This window comes from Myotis yumanensis, unplaced genomic scaffold (genome assembly GCF_028538775.1).
Source record: "Myotis yumanensis isolate MYYU_CA2020_CCGP unplaced genomic scaffold, mMyoYum1.0.hap1 SCAF_4, whole genome shotgun sequence".
Taxonomy (NCBI): Eukaryota; Metazoa; Chordata; class Mammalia; order Chiroptera; family Vespertilionidae; genus Myotis; species Myotis yumanensis.
Genome location: NW_027223755.1, coordinates 111,531,595 through 111,551,734, shown reverse-complemented (window position 1 = coordinate 111,551,734; position 20,140 = coordinate 111,531,595). Strand labels below are relative to the sequence as shown.

General features: G+C 38.9%; 1 protein-coding gene across 1 annotated transcript in view; it reads left to right on the top strand.

The window, feature by feature from the left end:
- LOC139009403 (phospholipid-transporting ATPase ABCA3-like) overlaps window positions 1-20,140 on the top strand; it is a 383,929-nt gene that overhangs the window by 253,960 nt on the left and 109,829 nt on the right. The window contains exons 16-18 of the mRNA XM_070413702.1: window positions 949-1,047; window positions 9,730-9,901; window positions 10,646-10,940. Coding sequence (XP_070269803.1) covers window positions 949-1,047; window positions 9,730-9,901; window positions 10,646-10,940 — 566 coding nt within the window. The remainder of the gene's footprint in view (window positions 1-948; window positions 1,048-9,729; window positions 9,902-10,645; window positions 10,941-20,140) is intronic.

The window sequence follows — 20,140 nt, the reverse complement described above, 5'->3', positions numbered from 1 at the left end:
AACGACTGGGAATGACTGGTCACTATGACACACACTGACCACTATGGGCCAGACACTCAATGCAGGAGCTGCCCCCTAGTGGGCAGTGCACTCCCACAGGGGGAGCTCTGCTCAGCCACAAGCCAGGCTGATGGCTGCCAGTACAGTGGTGGTGGTGAGAGCCTCTCCTGCCTCCTCAGCAGCGTTAAGGATGTCTGACTGCAGCTTAGGCCTGCTCCCAACTGGCAAGTGGACATCCCCCAAGGGCTTCCGGGCTGCCAGAGGGATGTCTGACTGCTAGCTTAGGCCCAATCCCCCAGGGAGCAGGCCTAAGCCAGCAGGTGGACATCCCCTGAGGGGGTCCCAGACTGTGAGAGGGCATAGGCCTGTGCACCAGGCCTCTAGTTAAGTATAAAATAGAGAAAATGTAAGTGCTCAGGTTTCTTATTAAATTAATTGGGATGGTGTAGATTAATAAAATTATATAGCTTTCAAGTGTATAATTCTATGATACATCATCTTTATCTTGCATTGTGTACCTATCACCCAAAGCCCAGTCTTCTTTCATCACCATATATCTGACCCACTTTACTGCCCTCTTTTTTCCCTTTCCTCTGGTAAACACCATACTAGCGTCTGTGTCTATGAGTTTCTGTTTATATATTTATCTTGTTTGCTCATTTGTTGCTCTCAATTTTATATTTCACATATGAGTGAAATCATCTTCTTAACCTTTTCTGATTTATTTCCCTTAGCATGATATTCTCAAGATATCTCTCTCTCTCTCTCATCAATAAATAAAAAATTGTAAAAAAAATTCTGTCCATATTGTCACAGATGCCAGTATTTTATCTTTTCTTATGGCTGAGTAGTATTGCATTATATGTATATATATGTTTTTTTAAATATTTTTACTAGAAAATAAAATGTATCTAGACTAGTGCTTTTTTTCTTTCTTCTTGCCTCCAGATTTGAAGCTCTGTTTAATGATCTGAAAGAGAGAAAGAGTGAGCTGGGCATTACCAGCTTTGATGCTTCAGTTACTACCATGGAAGAAGTCTTTCATAAGTGAGTAATAATGACCTTAAAAAAATTTCCACCACTAAAATTATACACCATTTTGAAGGCAAACCTCATCCTATTTGCATTGCAATAAATTAATTATAGTTATGGATTCTTAAAAATATGTTAATATTTATGCTAATGTAGTTCTGTATTTTCAGCTAAGAATGTGTAAAGATTTTGAACTTGGGCCTTGATGCATATGTCTTACTATGTTGGTCAAGAAAAAAAAAACAATTGATATTGATGTTATCATAGGAAAAGTTAGAATTGTAATTGGAGTCTGAACTAGAAATGACTAAAATTTTGACCTAACCATGTTTCCATAATTTATTTAATTTGTACATTATTTTATTTTATTGACAGTGTTACAGATGTCCCTCAGTTTCTCCCCCTTACCACCCTCTTCCCAGCACCTAGCCAACTCCAGCCTTCACCATCCTATTCTCTGTGTCTGTGGGTGATGCATATATGCATACACATTCTTTGGTTAATCTCTTCCCACCCACCCACCCCCACCTTCCCTCTGAGATTAGATAGTCTGTTCTGTGTTTCCATGCCTCTGGACCTATTTTGTTCATCAGTTTCTTATGATAATTAGATTCCACTTATAAGTGAGATCATGTGATATTTATTTGTCTTTCTCTAACCGGCTTATTTCACTCAGTATAATACTCTCCAGATCCCTCCATGCTGTCTCAGTGGATAAGAAATACTTATTTTTTACAGCTGCGTAGTATTCCATGGTGTAAATGTACCACCACTCATCTACTGATGGGTCCCTGGGCTGTTTCCAGATCTTAGCTATTGTAAACAACACTGCTATGAATATAGGGGTGCATATACTCTTTCTGATTGGTGCTTTGGGATTATTATTAGGATATATTCCTAGAAGTGGTATTACTGGGTCAAACAATAGTTCCAGTTTTTTAAGAATATATATGATTTTTAATTGTTTACAGTATTATAATTATCTCTCATTCACCTCCTTGACCCACCTCTACCCAGCCCCTATCCAACTCCCAGGTCTTCACCACCCTATTCCCTGTGTCCATGGGCTATGAAGATCACAGTACATAAGTTTTTTGGTTTAATTTCTCCTCATCCCCTCACCCCCACATTGAGGTACGTCTGTCTGTTCCATGCCTCGATGCTTCGAGTCTTACTTTGTTGATCACTTTTTAAAAAATTAAAAATGGAACTTCTGTTTGACCCAGCAAATCCACTTCTGGAAATACATCCTAAAAACCCAAAACACCAATCAGAAAGAATATAAGCACCTCTATGTTTATAGCAGCTTTATTTATAGTAGCTAAGATTTGGAAATAGCCAAAGTGCCCATTAGTGGATGAATGGGTAGTTCATTTTTTATTTTTTGAGGAAACTCCATACTGTTTTCCATAATGGCTGCACCAGCCTGCATTCCCACCAGCAGTGAACTAGTGTCCTTTTCTCAACATCCTCTCCAACACTTTTTGTTTGTTGATTTATTGATGGTAGCCATTCTGGCAAGTGTGAAGTGAGGGAAGGGTATTTCACTTAGCATAATGCTCTCCAGGTCCCTCCGTGCTGTTGCAAAGGATAAGAGGTCCTTATTTTTTATTGCTGCATAGTATTCCATGGTGTAAATGTACCACAGCTTTTTTATCCACTCCTCTACTGATGGGCACTTGGGCTGTTTCCAGACCTTAGCTTTTGTAAATTGTGCTGCTATGAAAATAAGGGTGCATACATTCTTTCTGATTGGTGTTTCGAGTTTCTTAGGCTATATTCCTGGAAGTGGAATTGCTGGGTCAAATGGCAGTTCCATATTTAATTTTTTAAGGAAAGTCCACAGTGTTTTCTATAACGGCTGCACCAGTCTGCATTCCCACCAGCAGTGCACGAGGGTTCCCTTTTCTCCACATCCTCGCCAGCACTTGTTGTTTGTTGCTTTATTGACGGTAGCCATCTGGCAGGTGTAAGATGACACTTTGTTGTAGTTTTTAATGTGCATCTCTCTGATGATTAGTGACACTGAGCATTTTTTTTCATGTCTATTGGCCATCTTTAAGTTCTCTTTGGAGAAGTATTTATTCCGATTCTTTCGACATTTTTTTAAAAAATTTTATTTTTATTCATTATTGTCTTAAGTTTTACACATGTCTCCTTTTTTCCTCAATTGACACTCCCACCCCCACCCCAACCATTCCCACCCCGGGCAAGCCACCACCACCCCAGTGTTTGTGTCAATTGGTTATGCTAATATTCATGCCAAAAGTACTTTGGTTGCTCTCTAACCCCCAACCCCCACCTCCCCTGCCATTTGTCTCTGAATCTATTTTTGCTCATCAAATTATGTTGATCATTATATCCCACATATGAGTGAGATCATGTGATATTTATTTTTCTCTGAGTGGCGTATTTCACTTAGCATAATGCTCTCCAGTTCCCTCCATGCTGTTCAAAGAGTAAGAATTCCTTCTTTTTTACAGCAGTGTAGTATTCCATTGTGTAGATGTACCACAGTTTTCTAACCCACTCATCTGCTAAAGGGCACTTAGGCTGTTTCCAAATCTTAGCTATGGTAAATTGTGCTGCTATGAACATAAGGGTGCTTATATCCTTTATGATTGGTGTTTCTGATTTCTTGGGATATATTCCCAAAAGTGGGATTACTGGGTGAAATGAGAGTTCCATTTTTAACTTTGGAACTTAAGTGGCTGCACCAGTCTGCATTCCCACCAGCAGTGCACGAGTATTCCTTTTTCTCCACATCCTCACCAGCTCTTGTCATTTGTTGATTTGTTGATGATAGTCATTCTGACAGGTGTGAGATGGTACCTCTTTGTTGTTTTGATTTTAATATCTTGGATGATTAGTGACTTTGAGCATGTTTTCATATGTCTTTCAGCCTTCTGTATGTCCTCTTTTGAGAAGTGTCTATTTAGGTCCTTTCCCCATTTTTTGATTTGATTGTTTATCTTCCTTTTGTTAAGTTGCATGAGTTCTCTGTAAATTTTGGAGATTAACCCTTATCTGAAATAGCGTTGGCAAATAAGTTCTCCCATGCAGTGAGCTTTCTTGTTGTGTTGTTGATGGTTTCTTTTGCTGTGAAGAAGCTTTTTATTTTGATGTAGTCCCATTTGTTTATTTTCTCCTTAGTTTCCATTGCCCTAGAATCTGTGTAGTAAAGATATTGCTACAACATATGTCTGCTATTTTGCTGCCTATGGAGTCTTGTAGGATTTTTATGGTTTCCCGTCTTCCATTTAAGTCCTTTAGCCATTTTGAGTTTGTTTTTGTGTATGGTGTAAGTTGGAGATCTAGTTTCTTTTTTTGCATGTATCTGACCAAATTTTCCCAGCACCATTTATTGAAGAGACTGTCTTGACTCTATTGTATGATCTTGCCTCCTTTGTCAGATATTAATTGAGCATAATGGCTTGGCTAGATTTCTGGGTTCTCTGTCCTATTCCATTGATCTATATGTCTGTTCTTGTGTCAGTACCAGGCAGTTTTGAGAACCATGGCTTGGTAATATAGCTTGATATCTGGTATTGTGATACTTCCAACTTTGTTCTTCTTTCTCCGGATTGCTACAGCTATTTGGATTCTTTTTTAAATTCCATATGGATTTTTGGAGAGTTTGTTCCAGGTCTTTGAAATATGCTGTTGGTATTTTAATAGGGATTGCATTGAATCTGTAAATTGCTTTGGGTATTCTTGACATTTTAACGATGTTGATTCTACCAATCCACGAACATGGTATGGCCTTCCATTTGTTTATGTCTTCCTCTATCTCTTTTTTCAGTGTCCTGTAGTTTTCTGAGTACAGGTCTTTTACCTCTTTAGTTAAGTTTATTCCTAGGTATCTTAATTTTTTTGGTGCAATAGTAAATTTTTATTTGTTTCTCTTTCTGTGAGTTTATTATTGGTGTATAAAAAGGCCATAGATTACTGGGTGTTAATTTTATATCCTGCTACATTACCGAATACATTTATTAGGTCTAGTAGTTTTTTATGGAGTCTGTGGGTTTTTCTATGTACAGTATCATGTCATCTGCAAATAAGGACAGTTTTACTTCTTCTTTTCCAATTTTGATTCCTTTTATTACTTCTTGTTGTCTAATTGCTATGGTTAACACTTCTAGTACTATATCAAACAGGAGTAGTGAAAGTGGGCACCCCTATCTTGTTCCTGATCTTAGGGGAAATGAGTTTAGTTTTTGCCCATTGAGTATGATGTTGGCTATAGGTTTGTCATATATGGCTTTTATTATGTTGATGTATTATCCCTCTGTTCCCACTTTACTGAGAGTTTTTATCAAGAAAGTGTGTTGGATTTTGTCAAATGCTTTTTCTACATCATTTGATATGTGATTTTTGTCTCCCAATTTGTGTATGTGATGGTATCACGTTTGTTTATTTGCGGATATTGTACCATCCTTGCATCCCCACTTGGTCATGGTGTCTGATCTTGCTAATGTAATGCTGGATCCGATTTCCTAGAATTTTGTGGAGGATTTTAGCATCTATGTTCATCAAGGATATTGGCCTGTAGCTCTCTTTTTTTGTGGTGTCTTTACCTGATTTTGCAATTAGGGTGATGCTGGCTTCATAGAAAGAGCTTGGAAGTGTGCCTTCCTCTTGAATTTTTTGAAATAGTCTGAGGAGTATAGGTTTTAGTTCTTCTTTGAATGCTTGGTAGAATTCCCCAGTAAAGCCAGTCGGATCAGAGCTTTTGTTTGCTGGAAGATTTTTGATCGTTGCTTCAATTTCTTCAGTGGTTATAGGCCTATTCAGGTTTTTTTATTCTTCCTGATTGAGTTTTGGGAACTTGTATTTTTCTAAAAATATGTCCATTTCGTCTAGATTGTCCATTATGTTAGAATAGAGTTGTTCATAGTATTTTTTTCATAATAGTTTGTGTTTCTGTAGGATCGGCTGTTACTTCACCTCTTTCATTTCTCATTTTGTTTATTTGTGTCCTCTCTCTTTGCTTCTTGGTGAGCCTGGCTAAAGGTGCATCTTGTTTATCCTTTGAAAGAACCAGCTCTTGGTTTTGTTGATCTTTTGTGTTGTTGTTTTTTTGTCTCTATGTCATTTATTTCTGCTCTGATCTTTATTATTTACTTCCTTCTGCTTATGCTGGGCTTTTCCTGTTGCTCTCTTTCTAACTCTTTGAGTTGTAGAGTTAGGTAATTTATTACCATTTTTTCTTGTTTTTTGAGATACGCCTGTAAACTTCCCTCTCAAGACTCTTTAAATGTGTCCATAGGTTTTGGATTGTTGTGTTTTCATTGTCATTTGTTACTATGATGCTTTTTATTTCTTCTTTGATCTCTCTGCTAACCCAGTCCTTGTTTAATAGCATGTTATTTAGCCTCCAGGTGTTTGATTTTTTTCATTGTTTTTATTGGGATTGATTTCTAATTTTATGCCATTGTGATCTGAGAAGATGCTTGATATGTTTTCTATCTTCTTGAATTTGAAGAAACTTTGTTTGTGCCCCAATATATAGTCTATCTTTGAAAATATCCCATGTACACTTGAGAAGATTGTATATTCCGTGGCTTTTGGGTGAAATGTTCTAAAGGTGTCAATTAATTCCATCTGATCTAGTGAGTCATTTAGGATTGATGTTTCTTTGCTGATTTTTTGTTTAGAAGATTTACCCAGTGGTGTTAATGGGATATTAAAGTCCCCTACTATGACTGTATTGCTGTCAATCTCTCCCTTGATATCCTCCAGAAGTTTTTTATGTATTTGGGTGCTCCTATATTGTGTGCATATATGTTTACCAGAGTTATATCTTCTTGTTGAATTGCTCGCTTTAGTATTATGAAGTGGCCTTCCTTACCTCTTGTTATGGCCTTCGCTTTGAGGTCTAATTTGTCAGATATAAGTATTGCTACCCCAGCTTTTTTTCATTTCCATTAGCCTGAAAACCCTTTTCCCATACCTTCACCATCAGTCTATGTGAGTCCTTTGTTCTGAGGTGGGTCTCCTGTAGACAGCAGATATATGGGTCATGTTTTCTTATCCATTCAGCTATCCTAGGTCTTTTAATTGGGCATTTAATCCATTTACATTTAAAGTTATTATTGATAGATACTTCTTTGTAGTCCTTTTTTTTTTTTTTTTTGTCTGTGAATCTCCTGATTTCACCCTCAGCTTTGATTGATACAGTATTGTATCAATACATGTTGGGTATAGTATTCTTGGATTCAGACCCTTGCTTTGCATGACTTTGTATATTTCATTCCATTCCTTTTTGGCCTAATGTGTTTCTGTTGAGAAATCTGTTCATAGTCTGATGGGAGATCCCTTGTAGGTAACTTTCTGTCTCTCTCTGGCAGCCTTTAAGATTCTTACTTTGTCGTTGATATTTGCCAATTTAATTATAATGTGTCTTGGTGTCGATCTTTTGGGGTTCATCTTGTTTGGGACTCTGAGCTTCTTGGACTTGTGTGAGTTTTTTCTTGCCAATATCAGGGAAGTTTTCTGTCATTTTTTCAAACAGGTTTTCTATTCCTTGCTCAGTTTCCTCTCCTTCTGGTACCCCTATTATGCTCTTTTGTTTCATGTTGTCCCAAAGTTCCCTTAGGCTCTCCTCCTGTTTTTTAAGTTTTTGTTCTAGTTGCTGCTCTGCTTGGGTATTTTTTCCTACCTTGTCTTCTAGCTCACTGATGCAGTCCTCCACTTCTTCTAGTCTACTGTTGATGCTTTCTATTGTGTTCTTTATTACAGTGATGTCATTCTTCATTTCTGCTTGGTTCTTCTTCATTTCCTCTTAATTCTTACATATATTGTTGAATTTGTCTTCTATCCTTTTCAGCATCCTTATGATCATTGCTCTGAATTCATTCTCTGACAAATTGCTCACCTCCATTTCGTTTACTTCCTTTTCCAGTGATTCCTCCATTTCTTTTGTATGGATGCTCTTTCTTTGTCTCCCCATGTTCACTCCTCTCAGGGTGTCTGGTTATGGAAATGTTGGTCAAAAGGTACAACCTTTCAGATATAAGATAAGTTCTAGAGAATATAAGTCTCCACAGTACATATGCTAACTATATTTAATAATAATTGTAAATTTGAAATTTTCTAAGAGAGTAGATCACAAGTAATTTTTTCACCCAAAAGGCAAAAGTAACTCTGTGATGTGATGAATGTGTTAATTAGCTTGACTGTGGTAATGATTTCACAATGTATACACATACCAAAACATCATGTTCTATACCATAAATACATATATAATTTTATATGTCAATCATACTTCAATAAAGCTAAAAAATAAAAAAATATAAATAGAAGGAAAAAAGATGTTAGGTATAAACCCAAATATATTAATAATTATGTAAATGGATGAAATACAATTTGGATGCCACTTTTAAGAGAATGTGTGTATGTTTGTGTATGTTTTTTGCCTGTTTATACATTTCTATGGAAAATATCTCATCAGGATTCTCTCTAGGTAATAAGAATTTTTTTCTCCCACTTATTTATATTATTGGATGGTTTTCTAATAGAAATTTATTGCCATTGAGTACAATATGAAGAATTAAAAACTTCAGATGACGAAGAAAAATATTAAATGATGATTTTAGAAAGCATAATGGTCCTCAAGACTTTTAGTATCAAACAACAGACAACCCTGCAGGGATGTCTTAAAGCAGGGTTTTAATATGCATATGTGATCTTTAAAGGTTACAGAAGTCCTCAATCTACTCATTACTGGGAAGGTCATAATTCAGAATGATTAATGTTGTATTCCATACAAATGCTAATGGTGGAATTTAAATTACCTTGATAGTTCTATGGCTTAGAAAAAATACATCTTTTAAATCATGTATTTCTTACCAAGTGTTTTATCACTTTAGTGTATTTTTTCCTGTCTCTCAGTATAATATTTTTCAATTATTCTACTTAGTACTTTCCTCCTCAGATTGTAATTACTTGTGTATATCTCTTTATTTTTATCAAATATCTATACCCAAAGACCCAGCTTTAAACTTAGGCAGTAGTAGGAAATGTAAGGACTTAAAAAAAAAAAAAACACTAGCTAATGTCCCCATAATTTCATAAAATACATAACATTGTAACCCTCAAAGGATAGTTACTATCTTTTATGAAAGGTAAGTTCTTTTTTTTTTTTTTGAAAATGTTATTTTTATTTTTTTTTAAATATATTTTATTGCTTTTTTACAGAGAGGAAGGGAGAGAGATAGAGAGTTAGAAACATCGATGAGAGAGAAACATCAACCAGCTGCCTCCTGCACATCTCCCACTGGGGATGTGCCCGCAACCAAGGTACATGCCCTTGACCGGAATCGAACCTGGGACCTTTCAGTCCGCAGGCCGATGCTCTATCCACTGAGCCAAACCGGTTTCGGCTGAAAGGTAAGTTCTTTAACTTGTATATGTTTAGCTTAAGGCAACATAGAATATATTCAAATATTTTTTGCATGATAACACAGTTCCTCAGAATTATCGGAACTCTGCCATGAATCGCTGTTATCCCTCTGCCTGGTTTACTGGGATCCCCTGTTACCATGCTGCCTCAAAACAATATGTCGGCAGTCAGTGAGAACGAGGAAGGAGGGTCCATATTTGGAACTTTCTTTTACATTCCCCAAATAAAATAGTTTAAGGTTCTTGTCAAAATAAAATGTTTTGTGCTTTTTCTGTGTACTTGTGTGTATGTAGGGTCAATAAACTGGCACATTCCCAAATGGATAGTCCACCCTCCCTATCCTCTTCCTTGGAGGGCCAAAGAAAAAGGCAAGACATGAAACGGAATAGGATTATGCCCAGAAACTACAACACAACAGTTTTCTCCAGATTGAGTGAAATTGCTACCACTGAATTTAACACTGGGGTGAGCACATTTACTAATAATTTAATCAGTAAGTTTGGTTTGGGTTTGAGATGTACAATTTCAAATCTGAACTTAAAAGATGTTTGAAGTTTAGCCATAGAAGACCCAGACAGATATGATGTCCTGATGCAGGAGAAATGTGTTCTAAAGAAAAGACAGCTGCTACTCTCACTATTGATATTTTTCAGAATCACTTTGAAAAGTACTCATTCATTTTCTCATAAATTTTTCCCTTTGTTCAGATCTAACACAAAACTCAACATTTATGACAGTTGTGATCAGATAATACTGGTTGATCCAATTAGGGGTATTTTTTCACTATGAATCATAGTTTGTGTATTAAAACCTAGCAAAGGATAATACTTCCATATAAGTTTTGTAGGGATATTTCCTTTTAAAATGGAGAAATAGAAGGATGATTGTTTGATAGTAAGTAAAAGAAATAAATATAATTTTGTTTTTCTAATCAGAAGCACTATATGTATATTAATGAATAAAATCATTAGATTTTTCATGTAGTTAGATCAGAAACCAGATTCTAATTATTTCCCTTATTACCTTACACAAATAAAACTTTTCATACCATCTTGTTGTTTTATTGAGTCCAATTCAAGTATATATTTCTATTATATGTGTATATCTTCTGCTGTAAAAAATTGAAACATTTGTATTAATGGGTTCCAATATGAATATCATACTTGAGTCACCAACAATTATACTGCTATGTTTTTTTTCTCTTTTCAGTTTCCACTTTACCGCCAGCAATTTTATTGCATGTTTATAAAGAGAGCACTATTCAGTTTGCGTTACTGGAAGCTGGTGTTACTACACATATCAGTAATTGTCGTTGTCACTACATATCTATTAACAGCTCAAAACTTACGTTCTGAGTTACCCGTCAGAGAAATTGATTTAAGTCAGTATGGTCAAACGATTGTGCCTTACTCAGTTTCAGGGAAATCTGATTTGGCTATGGATTTCATAAAGAACCTTAAGATTTTTCTAGCACTTTCGAACCAACAATTGCATGAAGTGCAAGGTAAGACCCATCTATAATAATAAAAGTGTAATATGCTAATTAGACCAGACATCCTTCCAGACGAAGCCGGGGCTACAAGGGAAGCCTGGGTCCCGGGTGCCTGCTGGCGGCCAAGGGAAACCTGGGTCCCGGGTGCCAGAGGGAAGCCAGTGCTGGCAGCCAGGGAAAGGAAGGCCTACTCTTGCATGAATTTCATGCATCGGGCCTCTAGTAGGAAATAAAGAGACTGCTGCTATATGAAGACATTTGTATCACTTGCAGAAAAAGGGATTTAACTGTGGCATTTAGCTACCCATTTCTTTCTTTTTCTACAAATGACCTTAGAGGCAGCTAAATAAGAGGCAAAAAAATGTACACTAAAGGCAACTGACCACAAAAGTAGTAAGTAATTAATGGAGGTGTTTTGGCACTGGGTGGTCTTTCAGCTAATTGTATCACCATTCAGAGGATGGGTAAAATAGCCAAAATACTATGTTGTGAAATTTAGCATAGATTTTTATTCTAACAAGAATATAAATACGTTTCTCCAAGCTCTTATAGGGTGAAATGTTGGTTTCAAGAAGGGAGGTTGTCCTTTAATCTAGTATATTGGCCATTCTAAAAACAAGTGGCTGCCCTATCTGGTTTGGCTCAATGGATAGAGCATTGGCCTATGGACTGAAGGGTCCTGGGTTCAATTCTGGCCAGAGGCACATACCCAGGTTTTGGGCTCAGTCCCAGTGGGGGCATGCAGAAGGCAGCTGATGGATGAGTATCTCTCATATTGATGTTTCTCTCTCTCCCTCTTCCTTCCTCTCTGAATCAATGAAAATATTTTTTAAATATATAAAAAACAAGTGGCTGAAGACTTAATAGACTGACTCCTCAAACTAAGTTTTTGAAGATAGTATAAGTAACTATCCTTAATTAGTTCAATGTATATTTTCATAAAAACCATATTGAACACATTTTCTGCATTTTTATTTTTGATGTTAAAAACACTCCTTTTATGTAGCTTATTTGTTATCTATTGTGTAACAAATTGCCCCAAAACTTAATGGATGGAGAATTTGAATTTTTGGTATGGTGAAATGAACCTCTCTCCAACAAAAGTAACAAAGTACTTAGAAAACAACATTTTTCCCATTTTTAATCATTTTTATTTTTCAATTATAGTTGACATATAATATATTAGTTTCAGTTGTAGACCCCAATGATTAGCCATTACATAACTTACTAAGTTATCATCCCAATAAATCTTACACCCACCTGACACCATGAATAGTTATTAGAATACTATTAACTATATTTCCTATGCTATACTTTACATCCCATGACTACTCTGTAACAACCAACTTGAATTTCTTAATTTCTTCAACTTTTTCACTCAACCCTTTAATCACCCTCTCATCTGGCAATCATCACAGTATTCTCTGCATGAATCTGTGTCTGTTCTGCTTGTTCATTTGTTTTGTTTTTTAGATTAAATTGTTGATAGAAATGTATTTATTGACCTTTTTTAAAATATATTTTATTGATTTCAGAGAGGAAGGAAAAGGGAGAGAGAGATAGAAACATCAATGATGAGAGAGAATCATTGATTAGCTGCCTCCTGCACGCCCCCTACTGGGGATCGGGCCCACAACCCAGGCATGTGCCCTTGACTGAAATTGAACCTGGCACCTTTCAGTTTGCAGGCTGATGCTCTATCAACTGAGCCAAACTGGCTAGGGCTTTATTGATCTTTCATTATTCATATTTTTATCTTTTCTTTTTCTTCTTCTTAAAGAAGACCCTTTAACATCCTATCTAATAAAGAGGGAATATGCTAATTGACCCTCACACTGTCACAAAAATGGAAGCGCCCATGGCCAATAAGGAGGGAATATGCTAATTGACTGTCACACCCTCAAATATGGCAGCACCCACAGCCACAGGTGGTGGCGCCCAGTCCCCTCAGCCCCACCGGGGCAGCAGGCACTCCTCGTGCCTGCCTCTGGAGACTCCAGTCCCCTCAGCCCCCCAGGCACCCAGGGCCAGCCCAAGGCTCAGGCAAGCTTCGGATGGCGGCTACCCAGCCACCCAGGGCTGCCTGAGGCTCAGGTAACAAGGGCCGGCTAAGGCTTGCACTGCCGGCAGTGGCAGCAGCAGAGGTGTGATGGGGCATCGCCTTCCCCTGATCTGGTCGTCTCCCACCCTGAGAGCTCCGGGACTGTGAGAGGGGGCAGGCCGGGCTGAGGGACCCCCCCTCTAGTGCATGAATTTTCATGCACCAGGCCTCTAGTTTCATATAATACTGTTTTGGTGGTGAGAAACTCCTTTAGCTTTGTCTTGTCCAGGAAGTCTTTATATGTCCTTCTATTCTAAATGATAGATTTGCTGAGTAATCATAATTGTAGGTCCTTTTAAAAAATTCTTTATTGTTTAAAGTATTACTTATGTCTCATTTTCCCCCCCATTGACCTCTCTCTAGCCACCTTCCCCACACACACATACCCCCTTCCCCATAGAATCTGTGTCCATTGTTTATGCTTATACTAGAGGCCCGATGCACAAATTCATGCACCAGTGGGGTCCCTCAGCCTGGCCTGTGGGATCTGGCTGAAACTGGCTCTCTGACATCCCCCGGGGGGGTCCCAGATTGTGAGAGAATACAGGCCAGGCTAAGGAACCCCACCAGTGCACAATCAGGGCCAGGGAGGAGCACAGGAGGTTGGCCAGTCAGGAAGGGATCTCAGGAGGGCTCCAGGGTGTGTCCAACCCATCTCACTCAGTCCCAATTGGCCAGACTCTAGCAACAAGCTAACCTGCAGGTTGGAGCATCTGCCTCCTGGTGGTCAGTGCACATCATAGCGAGCAGTTGAGTGGCCTTAGCATATAATTAGCACATTATGCTTTGATTGGTTAAACGGCCAACCAGACGACTGAACATATTAGGCTTTTATTATATAGGATGCATGCATACAAGTCCTTTGGTTTATCTCTTCCCCCCTCCCCTGCCTTCCCTCTGAAGTTTAACAGTCTGTTCAATACTTCTCTGTCTCTAGATTATTTATGTTAATCAGTTTATGTTGTTCATTATATTCCACAAATGAGTGAGATCATTCGATATTTATCTTTCTCCAACTGGCTTATTTTGCTTAGCTTAATGCTCTCCATGTTCATCCATGCTGTTGTGAATGGTAAGAATTTTTTCCTTGCTTTCTATGACTTTGAATATTTCTTGCCACTTCCTCTGGCCTGCAAAGTTTCTGTTGAGAAATCAGCTGGCAGTCTTGTAGGAATTCCACTGTAGGTAGCTAACTGCTTTTCTTTTGATGCTTATGAGATGCTCTCTTTGTCTTTAACCTTCTGGGTTTTAATTATGATGTGTCTTGGTTTGGGGCTCTTTGGGTTCATCTTGTTTGGGACTCTCTGCACTTCTTGAACTTGTATGTTTATTTCCTTCACCAAGTTGGCAAAGTTTTCTGTCATTTTTTTTCCAAATAAGTTTTCAATTCCTCTCTCTCTCTCTCTCTCTCTCTCTCTCTCCCTTCCAGAATCCCCATGATACAAATATTGGTATGCTTGAAGTTGTTCCAGAGGTGCCTTACACTATCCTGATTATTTTTTATTCCTTTTTCTTTTTGCTGTTCTGATAAGTGTTTTTCTTTCTTAACTTCCAAATAGCTGATTTGATTCTCGGTTTCACCTTCTCTACTATTGATATACTGCAAGTTATACTTAATTTCAGTTAGTGTATCCTTATCCTACCTGGTTCTTTTTATGCTGTTGAGGTTCTCACTAATTCATTGAGCATCTTATAACCAGTGTTTTGAACTCTGTATCTAGTAGATTGCTGTCTCCATTCCTTTCAGTTCTCTTAATGAAATTTTCTTCTGTTCTTTCATTTGGGACATATTTCTTTGTCTCCTCAATTTGATAGCCTCCTGGGTGTGTGTATATATTAGGTAGGGCTGCTACATCTCCCAAGCTAATGCAGTAGGTATTATGTAGGATCTAGTGGTATAGTCTCTTGATCATCCAAGCTGGCCCCCACATTTGGGTCGTGTAGACCCTCCTATTATAGTTGAGTCTTCATCGATGTTGGCCCATCAATGGGAGGTAGTTACCCTCAGGCCAATCAGCTAAAAGGACTGAATACAACCACTGACCATCAACCATTTTATTATTGAAAGTGTTACAGATATCCTCTGTTATTCCCCCATCGACTTCATTCATCCCACTCCCACTCTATTGTATGTCCAGAGGCTGTGCATATATGCATATGTTATTTGGTTAATCTCTTCCTGCCCCTCTGAAATTAGTCAGTCTGTTGCATGATTCAACCTCTCTGGATCTGTTTTATTCATCAGTTTATTTTATTCATTAGATTCCACATATAAGTGAGATCATGTGATACTTGTGTTTCTCTGACAAGCACATTTCACTTAACATAATACTCTCCAGTTCCCTCCATGCTGCCCCAAACGGTAAGAAATCGTTCTTTTTTAGAGCTGCATAGTATTCCATTGTATAAATATACCAGAGTTTTTTAATCCACTCATCTGCTCAGGGCACTTCAGCTGTTTTCAGATCTTAGCTATTGTAAATAATGCTGCTATAAACACAGGAATGCATATATTTTTTTCTGACTGGTGTTTCAGGCTTCTTAGGATATATTCCTAGGAGTGGGATTACTAGATCAAATGGCAGTTCCATTTTTAATTTTTTCAGGAAACTCCACACTGTTTTCAAAAGTTGTTGTACCACGCTGCATTCCCACCAGCAGTATACTAGTGTTCCCTTTTCTCCACATCCTCGCCAGTACTTGTCATTTCTTGATTTCTTGGTGGTAGCCATTCTGACAGGTATGAGATAATACCTCATTGTCATTTTAATCCGAATCTCTCTGATGATTAGTGATGTTGAGCTTTGTTTCATATGTCTCTTGGCCTTTTGTGGGTCCTTTTTGGAGAAATGTCTATTTAGGTCCTCTGCCCATTTTTCAATTGGGTTGCTTGTCTCTTTTGTTGATTTGTATGAGTATTTTTTATATTTTGGAGACTAACGGCATTATCACATGTGTCGTTGGCATAAATGTGATCCCATGCAGGGGGTCCCCTTTTCAATTAGATGCTGGTTTTCTTTTGCTGTGCAGAAGCATTTTAGTTTGATGCAGACCATTTGTTTATTTTTTCTTTTGTTTCTCTTTCCCTAGGAGATGTATCTGTGAAAATTCTAATATGTGAGATGTCTAATATTTTACTGCCTATGTTTTATTATAGGACTTATATGGTTTCGCAACTTACATTTGAGTCTTTTACTCATTTTTATTTTGTTCTTATGCACGGTGTAAGTTGGTAATCTAGTTTAATTCTTTTGCATGTATATATCCAATTATCCCAACACCATTTATTAAAGAGACTATCTTTACTCCATTATATGCCTTGCCTCCATTGTCAAATACTAATTGAACATAATAATTTGGGTCAATTTCTGGGTTTTCTTATCTGATCCATTGGTCTATATGCCTGTTCTTGTGCCAGTACTGGGCTATTTTGAGTACAGTGGCTTTATAGTATAACTTGATATCCAGTATTGTGATCCTTCCAAATTTTTTCATCTTTCTCAAGATTGCTGTGGCTATTTTTTTAAATTCCTTTATTGATTAAGTTATTACATGGGTGTCCATATCCCCCCTTTGCCCCCGATACCCCCCACTCATGCCCTCAACCCCTCTTGTCTGTGTCCATTGGTTAGGCGTATATGCATGCATACAAGTCCCTTGGTTGATCTCTCCCCGTTACCCCACCCTCCCCTACCTTCCCTCTGAGGTTTGATGGTCTGATCAATTCTTCTCTGTCTCTGCATTTGTTTTTGTTCATCAGTTTATGTTGTTCATTATATTCCACAAATAAGTGAGATCATGTGATATTTATCTTTCTCTGATTGGTTTATTTCACTTAGCATAATGTTCTCCAGTTCCCTCCATGCTGTTGCAAATGATAAGAATTCCCTTTTTAAGAGCAGCGTAGTATTCCATTGTGTAGATGTACCACAGTTTTCTAATCCACTCATCTGCTGATGGGCACTTAGGGATGCCACTCCTCGGTTGTGGTCAGGCTGCTCGTGCAGCTGCTGCTCCTCAGATGGGGGCGGGCTGCTCACATGGTTGCTGCTCCTCAGATGGGGGAGCATCAGTCACTCACTCTGCTGCTGGTCCTTGGACAGAGACAGGCCACGTGAGGCTGCTGCTCTTTGGCCTGGGGAAGGCTGCTCATGGGGCTGCTGCTCCTTGGACAGGCACAGGCTGCTCACATGTCTTCTGCTCATGTGGTCACAGTGCCCTGGGCTAAAGCATTGGGCCAGTCAGAGGGAAGTGCAATTCAGAACTCACAGGAGCCTGTGCCCTGGGTTGCTGGAGACTCGGTGACCGTGAGACCACAGCCGAGGTAGCAGGTCCCTGGCAGGGATGGCTGTAGAGTCCCAGGAGTTATCTGAGGGCACCCTGGGTGGAGGTAAGGCTGGGCTCCCAGTTACAGCAGCTCTCCCCTTTGAAAAGGCAAGGCCTCTGAGGAAGAGCCGGCTTCCCAGTGCCATTTTCAATGGTAGCATAGGCTGCCTAGTTAGGGAAGCCCGGTTAGCCTGCCCCAGAAGGTCCTGTGGGATCTAACTGTGCCACACACACACACACACACACACACACACACACACACCACGACCTAACATTCCTCCTTTGCTCCCTCCCTCACTCACGCTCTCTCCCTCACTGCTGCCTTCCTGTCTCTGTAGTTGGGTTTGGAGTGTTATTGGCCCATTCAGGATGGAGTTTCCTCTCCAGGTGTCTGGTTATGTCGCTCGCTCTCTAGCATATTGGCTGGACAGGATAAAATTCACTTTGACAAAACACGACACAAAGGGAACAAAACACGAATGTACTCATGACATCGATAACCCCAATATAAGTGACCACCTGAGAAAATAGAATTAGGGGAGAGAAAAGTGATTACAAATGATGTCAAAGAGAGAGAAAAAAAGTTAAAAGAAAAGAAAAAGGAGAAATTATATATATCACAGAACAAACAGGTGAAGCAAAAAAATACAAACATCAAACACCCGGCAAAGAGGGTGGGGCAGAATCTGTAGAGGCTGAGCTTATATACAGAAAATAAGGTTAAGAATTGGATGAATATGGGGAGTACCTAAGTTCACTATAGAGGAAGTGGAAAGGGAATGAGTGGATAAGAAGAAAGAGAATGAGAAAAATAATAATAATAATATAATAATAATAAATTTGCAAAAATTTGATTTTTTAAATTAAATCTTTATTGTTCAGATTATTACAGTTGTTCCTCTTTGTTTCCCCCATAGCTCCCCTCCACCCAGTTCCCACCCCACCCTCTGCCCCTCCCCCCTCCCCCCACTGTCCTCATCCATAAGTGTATGATTTTTGTCCAGTCTCATCCTGCACCCCACATACCCCTTTCCCCCCCAAGAATTGTCAGTCCACTCCCTTTCTATGACCCTGATTCTGTTATATTTACCAGTTTATTCTGTTCATCCAATTTTTTTATTCACTTGATTTTTAGATTCACTTGTTGATAGATATGTACTTGTTCATAATTTTTATCTTTACCTTTTTCTTCTTCCTCTTCTTAAAAAATACCTTTCAGCATTTCATATAATACTGGTTTGGTGGTGATGAACTCCTTTAGCTTTTTCTTATCTGTGAAGCTCTTTATCTGACCTTCAATTCTGAACGATAGCTTTGCTGGGTAAAGTAATCTTGGTTGTAGATTCTTGCTATTCATCACTTTGAATATTTCTTGCCACTCCCTTCTGGCCTGCATAGTTTCTGTTGAGAAATCAGCTGACAGTCGTATGGGTACTCCCTTGTAGGTAACTGACTTTCTTTCTCTTGCTGCTTTTAAGATTCTCTCTTTGTCTTTTGCTCTTGGCATTTTAATTATGATGTGTCTTGGTGTGGTTCTCTTTGTATTCCTTTTGTTTGGGGTTCTCTGCGCTTTCTGGACTTGTAAGTCTATTTCTTTCACCAGGTAGGAGAAGTTTTCTGTCATTATTTCTTCAAATAGGTTTTCAATATCTTGCTCTCTCTCTTCTTCTGGTACCCCTATAATTCGGATGTTGGTTCGCTTGAAGTTGTCCCAGAGGCTCCCTACACTATCTTCATATCTTTGGATTCTTTTTTCTTTTTGCTTTTCTGATTGGGTGTTTTTTACTTCTTCATATTTCAAATCTTTGACTTGATCCTTGCAATCCTCTAGTCTGTTGTTGGATCTCTGTATAATATTCTTTATTTCAGTCAGTGTATGCTTAATTTCTATTTGGTCCTTTTTCATATCCTTGAGGGTCTCACAAGATTTTTTGAGGGTCTCACTAGATTTATTGAGGGTCTCACTAAATTTATCAGCGGTTTCCAGAAAATTCTTGAAAAACCTTATAACTGTGGTTTTGAACTCTATATCCAGTAGATTGCTTTCCTCCATTTCTGTCATTTGTGACCTGTTTCTTTGTCTCTGCATTTTGGCTGCTTCCCTGTGTTGATAGGGTGGCTTTCTGTGCTAGGTGTCCTATAGGGCCCAGTGGCTCAGCTGCCCCAATTACCTGAGGTGGACACTCTTGGTGCACCCCTTTGTGGGCTGTGTGCACAGTCTTGTTGTAGTTAAGCCTTGATTGTTGTAGGTATCACTGGGAGGAATTGACCTCCAGGCCAATTGGCTATGAGAATCAGCTGTGTCTATGGTGGGAGAACTTCTGTGCTCGAGACAACCTTATGGGGCAAGACTTGCTTAAGTAGGGCTTTGGTGCTCACTGAGTCTGCCCCCTGAGTGTGTCCCTTATGGATCTGAGGAGTTGTAATCTGGATGGTCCTACTCTGGCCACTGGGTACACTGGCTCTTGGATCTAAGGAGGTGCTAATTTAGCCTCTTCCTGAGGCTACCCAGCAGGAGCTAAGGAGAGATCTGCAGATTCCTCTTCTTTTTGGGGGGTTTGGAGGTGCCCAGATGAGGCCCAGCTGTGAAGCAGTGCAAGCTGCTGTAGGGCCTTGGGCCTTCTTTTGGATGTTCTGGGTCTCTCTGACCCAGCTGCAGTTTGTTACGTAATTTTCAGATTGCAAAGGGCCAGGTCATTCATATGCAAATGCCTCTGTGCACAGCTTAGGTGGGGAGGGGTCTCAGGGAATCAACAGAGAGGGGCAAACAAATATGGCTGATTCT